Source organism: Antrostomus carolinensis, unplaced genomic scaffold (assembly GCF_000700745.2).
Source record: "Antrostomus carolinensis isolate BGI_N321 unplaced genomic scaffold, ASM70074v2 scaffold187, whole genome shotgun sequence".
Classification (NCBI taxonomy): domain Eukaryota; kingdom Metazoa; phylum Chordata; class Aves; order Caprimulgiformes; family Caprimulgidae; genus Antrostomus; species Antrostomus carolinensis.
The window spans coordinates 1-7355 of NW_010325076.1; the positions used below are offsets into that span (position 1 = coordinate 1).

Sequence of the window (7355 nt, forward strand, 5' to 3'; positions counted from 1 at the left end):
AGCCCACCACCTCTTCCCCGCGCCACGCTGTCGGGCCCGTGGGTCGCGAAGGAGCCCCGTCCCTTCCGCAGCCGCTTTCTGCGACGCTGTTCCGCCGGTGGGGTGGGACAAACGGGCCTAAGGAAAGTCCTGAGAGCAGTCAGCCTCTTCCTCCCGCTCCCCGCGGCGGTCAGAGAAAGCAGCAGAGGCGTCGCTTCGGTGAGTGTTTTGTTTCAAAGCTCTTCAGCAGGTTGTCTTTGAGACAGATACATCCACACTGGCCATCCGTCACAATAAATCCATGCCATCTGCCAGTCTCTTCCTGTGCGCAAAGGCAAGATGCACACTTCAAGTACATGCAAAAGAATAAAATGCAGAACCCACAAAAATGCCTAGAACTATAGATTTTGAGCTCTCCTTCCTTCTTCAGGTAGAAGTCAGTAGCGTTGCAGTTGGCAGATTCCTGTGCCACACACACACCGACCAGACAGACCCGTAAGCAAGAGACCTTTCTTTGGAGTAGAGGCACCTTCCAGTACTTATTGGTTATTCCTCGTACCTTTCATGCTGCGCTTAACATGAAAATTTTCTACCAGAAGATGCCTTTTCCCCTGTCACATTACTCTGTGTGTCCTCTCTTAAACAGAGGGATGATAAATTCTTCACAAGAAGTTTTGTTTAGATTGTTCATACAGGTATTTTGGCCATCTCCTGCTGTTCTTTCCCAATCAGAGCTTTCCCAAGCACATTAACACAGGGGCTGACTCTACTGAATCCTGCACGCCCCTTAACTCCCAGCTACTTCAGCGAGAAGGCTGGGAGCAACCTAGCAAAAATGCATTTAAAAGAAGATGGTGACATCCCTTAATGGCTTACCCTTTCAAACTCATTCATGTGCACTTAAACGGTAAACCAGGTCACTTCCACCATATATTATACTCTGGGTGATACTGAAAAACTTCTGAGTGACCGTTCTAGGAAGTCGAAATGGACTGGTAATAAAAGAAAGTCCCATCTGTCCTGTGGGTGAGGAGAGGAAGAAAGCTGCTTGACAGAATATGGAGCACAGTGATGCCTTTTCACCTGTGCACTAACTAATGTACTTCCATCTGCCACCTTGAAAGGGCAGAGAAGCATTTCCTTTGCAATAAAAACCTTGTGAAGTGTTGCCTTGTGCATTTGTACTCATTCAGAACTCTGGAGAAGGTGGCAATTCTTACAGATTTTAAAGAATAAGGTATTTTATTATGGAAGTTCATCTTCATAACAATGTATGCAGAAAATGACTGACAACCATTTAAAAAAAAAAAGTTTGTTTCATGAAAACACAAGAACGACTATTTACATTAACGTTCTACCACAAACAATGAAATACCTGAAACAGTTCAGGCAGTAAATATTCTTTTCATGTCTTGAGAGATTATTGAACAATGACATTGTACTGACACATACCAACAGGGGTTCAAGATGTTTAGATAGCCCTGACCAAGCTGTACACTGCAGGAGGTCAAAAAATGTTGGCTACACACTTATGTGAACTATGTCTCTCTGTTGTTTTAACTCATGAAATTGATCTCTTACAGGGAACTTTAGCAAAACTGCTTCAGTATGAAAAAAACCCCACTCTCTACACAATACAATGTTTTGATATCCGAAGCCTTGATTTTCTCAAGAACCATCTCAAACGTTTGTTAGCATTTAGCATATTCCAGGACTCTTCCCCAGTTACTCTCTGCTTCCCCTCACAGTTGCATCTAAACAGGAATCATCACTGACAAACCCAAGAATATCACATACTGCTCTGAAATATTTTAAAACTCTAAAATGAGGTCTGTGAATTACTGCATGTATACAAGAGGTATTTGCCAACAAGTATATTTATACAGTAAGAAAAATACCATAACATTTATACCTAATTTACAAATATTCCAACATTATAGAAATGATGCTGTTGGCTTTATGTAGGAAATGCTAGTTACAGAGCTTGGAAAATGAACAGCAATACGTAATTGAGCCCTTGTTAAAGGTATTCATCAAAAAATGGAGACATTCTGGTTTGCACCTGTCCCCTGCACTATCTGTTTTTTTTCCTCTCTCTGCTTCTGCTTCTACTGCGTCTGCTCCTTTCTCTGTGTTCCACTTTACTGCACTTGTTCCCATAGCTCTCTCTATATTTTTTCTTCTCTCTGTGCACATCTGCGCTGGGGCTTCTTGTTTCATTTGTCCTGTGCCGCTCTTCACCAGGGCTTTGACTTGGACTTTTTCTTATATGACTTTTCCTGGAACTGCTCTGACTTGTGCAAGGGCTTCTCCTGCTCCCCTCATCCATGCTTTGGCTTCTACCATCCCTCTCCTTTCTTTCAGTCTCTCTCTTGTTGGTGCTATGGTATCTGCTTTTGGACTTTCCTTCCCCTGCACAGGAGCTCCATTTGTTGTTCTCTGCAGAACTATCTTGCTTTAAAAGTCTGTACTTCTCCCTATCTTTGTCCTTGTTACCGTGACTACTGGAGAGATCTTCATAAAGTTTTTCCTTCCTCATCTTTGCCTTTCCTTCTGAATCGCTGCTGCTGCTGCTGCTAGCCTCTGAAAACTTGTCTTTTTTTCTTTTCTTGGAATACATCTTCTTTTGTGCTGCTTTATCTCTGCTGTCAGTCTCGCTATCACTGCTGCTTACTGAAGTCTCGCTGGAGGATGAGGAAGAGGACCTTGTCTTATGTTTCTTGTGTTTACTTTTGCTTTTTTTCTTTTGCTGCTTTTTCTTCTTTCTGTCTTTCTTTTTCTTTTTCTTCTCCAGACGATCCAACTTCCTTTTATTTTCAAAACAGAAGAGTAGCACAATCAGACACGTTAAGATATTCTAAATTACAAAGTCATTGTCTTTTAAAGTTCACTACTACTGGTGACCTACACAGTAAATATGCCATTTTCCATAAAAACTAGTTGAATTTTAAATTTCTAACCTGACGTTAACCATAGTAAGAATCTTCCTGTAATCCCCAGCTGCTCCCTCAAAGCAGGAGGAATATGATTTTTTAAATTCTTTAATTTTAAAAAAGGTAAGTAAGATATGTCAATTTTGGCCTTGTAACTAGGAATAAATACATTACGCAGTGCATTTTTTTATCCTTGTCAACCTGCTGTAGAGACTTTGGAAAATCATTGCTGCTTTTCTTTGTACATTTTCATAAGAGATTTTGAAAATGAAAAAATGCAATTAGCATTCACTTTCTGTTAATGATGGAAACTGAGACTTTAAAGCCTACGTCTCTTGAGTTTTCCAGGCAAATAATACTGATCTTTTCAATAACCTCTTCTGCCACAACTAGAAATTTACATTTTCTAGCCATAAGTACAATATTCCATCATGCACATGCATTCACTGCTATTTTACTGCTTTCACCTAGTTTTTATTTTGTTTTGTGTTTATTCTTCTCAAAAAATTTGTGACTGAATAGTGAAACTACTTTCAGTGTATTAAAAAAAAAATACCTTTAGGCTAGTAAAATCTGAAGGACCCAAATATTTACTGCACTTCAACTTTCAAAACATAAAGAACTATAATTCCATCGTGTTGGGCCAGCAAAAGTTCAAACAAAATACTGTTTTAAATTACTCAAACTACATGCACATTCCTTACTTAAAAGGAACATAAAATACGCCAACTGTTTTCAGAGAATTATTTATTATATATGCAAACACCATACGTACCTACCTACTACCTGCTTAGCCATTCTCCTTTCTCCCCTCTGCCCACTCCTCATATACAGAACATTTTTAACCTAAAAGGCTGTTTTATCTAGTGATATTTGTATGGGATCTACCAGGCAGTAGTTAATATTTTTAATTTTAAACATTTTCAGGCATTTCAGAATAATGTTGCAAATTAACAGAGAAAAAAAATGTAAGTCACCTGACATACAAAATCAGTAGGACAGAAGCAAAGAATGAAAAACTCATTGACCTTTTATTAGAACGACGAAACCACGGGGAGGTGCCTCTGCTGGAGCAGCAAACCCCAAACCCTGACCCGAGAGCAGTGTGGAGCTAGGCCAACCTCAGCCCCAACATGCAACGTCAGGTTCAGTTTCGCCACACAGGAGAAGATAACAAACATGGCCAAGTTGTAAACCAGTCAACAAGAGTATAGAAATTTTAATCCTGGAAGAAGATACTGTAAACAATGGAATGCAAAGTAGTATTTTAAAATAGCAACTGACAGCATCTTCAGTGAGCCAATTAATATTATATCAGTATCCCAGATAAATTGGAAGTGAGCCCCAGCGCAAAGGCATCACAACTAGATTAAAATAAAACAACCGGATTAAAAAACCGTGCTGCATAATGCCATTTGTGGTCAAGTAAATGTTAAACTAAGCTGATTTTCTTCTGTACTGATGGTGTCAAATCCTTCATGGGATAGACGAGTTACAGGGACAATTGTGAAGTCAGAACTACGGGTGATACAGATCCCCTCTACTAGGTATGACACTTACCTTAGAAGTTTCTGTTTTTGTTTGGTCGACAGTGATTTTAAAAATTCAACTTCTGGATCATCATCTCCTTCACTTGCAACAAATTCCTAGAAAAATGTGGTAAGACATTAAGTTCTTAGCCAAAAAAAAATAATCTCTCCATTCAGATTTCTGTATTAAAAGTGATGCCTCTATGTAGCTTATTTTTGCAGAGGCACAAATATACTTGTATTACTAAGTCAGCTTAAAACTCCTTGGAAAGAGCAGCAAACTCGCTACAAAGCAAAAAAACCCCCACACAGTCTCGAAGCTGAGTAGGTGTTATCATGTGGGGGTTATACAACAGGAGTTATTAGTAACATATGAAAAAATCACTGCTAGGGAAGGAAACATTTCTGAAATAGTTAATAAAAATGAGCCAATTTTGGAGCCCACATGATTCCCAGGATAAGTCACTCCTTTGTTATCACGCTTAGATGAATAGGTAAGATGTTAGTCCTGCTCAAACCCAAAGTAATTTAAGCAAATTACTTTTCTGTCTCAGTTTAGTCATTAGGAAAATGGGTATTAATACATCTACCTCACTGTTGTGTTATTAGTCTTTGAATGTTCATAAAGTGTTCTAGCAATGCAAAATACTGTAATCATATAATCTACATACAGTAACGCAATCAGCAAGGCATAGCTACTTTGAAGACCCTGAATTCTTCAAATTATGTGCATCTGGTACACTACAGTTCTCCACTGTGATGTTTTTAATTTTAGCCACACTCAGGAGGAGAAAGAAGAAATAAAGATTAAAAAGCTCTTCCAAAAAAACCCCACCATATCTAACATAAACCAAACACACTGCTATCACTGGGATTCATTTAACAGTGCCCATATGCTACATTTTTCTGGGGTACATAGCTTTTTTAAATGCAAAGGTACATCCATCTGTGGAAACACAATAAATTGTTGATTTACTCAAGATTTCAAGCCCAGCTGAGGGCCCTCGTCCCCTCTTTACTAGTGGTTTGACTGTCCTGCCACATGAACAAAGGTTATTTCATGGTGACTCACTCAAGGAGCACATATGAATTTTTCACTTTACATTTTTATTAAAGCACCTCAATTAGAAACATACCTCATGCAGTCTAAGTGAAGACAATTCAACATTTTCACTCCCAGAAATAATATATGTAACAATAGTCAATCAACTAAAAAAAAAAATCTTCAGATACAGCATTCCTAGCAGGAATTATTTGTACATATTTCCTCAGACTTCATCCAAAGGCTAGCATTGCATCAGAAGTATGTGGCAAAAACCCTAAACATCCCCTTTATGAAAAATTCAATTTCTAGTCACCCAGAGGAGGGATTCAATTTATTATTTGTGGTTTTAAAATAAGTAATTTATGATTCACCATTCTGACTGAAACAAAGCTGGAAAACAGTAAGTTTTTGGACATTTTTCTACTGGTATAGCTATTGAGCTTTCCTATGGATATGCATATTTGAAAACATTAAGTAGCAATTCACAAGCAATCACATTTAGATTTATAGACATTTTCAGCTTACTGGTAAAAAGATCATTACCTGTGATGGATCATTTGCGGTCAAGTTTCTCCCCAGTACATTTTGTTTCAGTGCAAACCCACTGTTTCTCATCTCCGCTATTAGCTCCGAGGGGTGCATTGATGGCCCTGTTCACAAAAATCACAGTTTGAATGTATCATTTATATCTCTCTACCTTTTTTGGACTCCACAGTAGGAATTCAGTTGAAGCTTTGTTAAGTAAAATCACAGCTAAATCAACTCAATAATCTTCTGCTGAGCAAATAATCAGATATGATTTTCTAAAACAGCAGTCTGGAGATTCAGAATAGAAAATAATTGCATTTTTCTTTAAGTACAAGGGGATTCTCTTATGTAACTTTGTCATGTTGAAAACAATATATTTAGATAAGTCTAGTAATATATTTTTATTATAGTAAAAAAGCACAGGAAACCTAAAGAGAGCACATTGAGTAAGACTTTTAGATGCCTCCTCTCCCTTAAAACAATGGGAAAATACACTTTTAATATGTCACTAGTAAGACATTTTTCATAATGACACAAATTTTTGAACTTCCATATAAAAAATAACCGTTATTAGAAACTCAATATACATATGGAAAATAATTAAATAAATGAAAAAATGATCTATGTCTTTGCTTACTCTATGGACCCCCCAGATATGCTGGGTCTCTAGGCTATTATTTCTTCAGAGATTTTTGTTTCATCATCTTAAAAAATAAACTATATATTGCATTACAGTAGGTGTTTGGGATTAGGCACATGTTACCTTTCTTTGCAAACATCTAACGCAGAGTAAAATACAGGATATTTTGTACCATTCAGACATGACTGCATAATTTAGAAACCCTGTAAGTCACTCTTTTGCTTTAACTGAATACCCATGATCATCAAAACCTCATATATTTGTCTGATTAGGTACTTTTTCTTCACCCTAAACATACACTCTTTTGTTAGGTCACTTTCAGTAAATTTCCTTGCCAGTTCATTCACTAACCTTACTGTCAATGAGTTAGCACTACTGTATATGCTAAATCTAAATTAGAAGGAATGTAAAACAGAGCATGGAGCACACGATTACTATTACTTCAGTATCCTAACTGTAAATTATAAGATTAACTAGTCTTATGAAACATACTGATCCTGCTTTGTGGTTTTAGGAGTTTCTCAGTTGTGGAGATGGACAAAAGTAATAAATTTTTAACATGGGAAAGTATGGAAAGTAAAGGGAGATTTTTACTATGGAAAATATATGGAAAATAAAATAGCAATTTCTATTATTAAAAAAAAAAAAGTAATTTTTTTCTTAGTTTTCCTGTATAATACACTGCTTACAGAAACAAACAG

The 7355-nt window shown here is 37.3% G+C and overlaps 1 protein-coding gene across 1 annotated transcript; it reads right to left on the minus strand.

Annotated features, from left to right (window-relative positions):
* Window positions 1–1820: 1820 nt before the first annotated feature.
* On the minus strand, window positions 1821–6544 carry CIRSR (corepressor of RBPJ and splicing regulator). The gene is made up of 3 exons (XM_010171081.1): window positions 6030–6544; window positions 4473–4558; window positions 1821–2786 (listed from the first exon to the last, which is right to left on the minus strand). The coding sequence occupies exons 1-3, from the start codon at window positions 6126–6128 to the stop codon at window positions 2054–2056; spliced, it is 918 nt and encodes a 305-aa protein (XP_010169383.1). The 5' UTR covers window positions 6129–6544; the 3' UTR covers window positions 1821–2053.
* Between the last annotated feature and the right edge of the window lie 811 nt (window positions 6545–7355).

What these genes read in the sequence shown, in the direction of transcription:
- CIRSR (XM_010171081.1), bottom strand. Translation starts at nt 6,128, where the DNA reads ATGCACCCCTCGGAGCTAATAGCGGAGATGAGAAACAGTGGGTTTGCA. An exon ending in CCGCAAATGATCCATCACAG is followed by an intron (nt 4,559 to 6,029) that starts GTAATGATCTTT and finishes ACATTTTTCTAG; the next exon opens with GAATTTGTTGCAAGTGAAGG. An exon ending in CAAAAACAGAAACTTCTAAG is followed by an intron (nt 2,787 to 4,472) that starts GTAAGTGTCATA and finishes TGAAAATAAAAG; the next exon opens with GAAGTTGGATCGTCTGGAGA.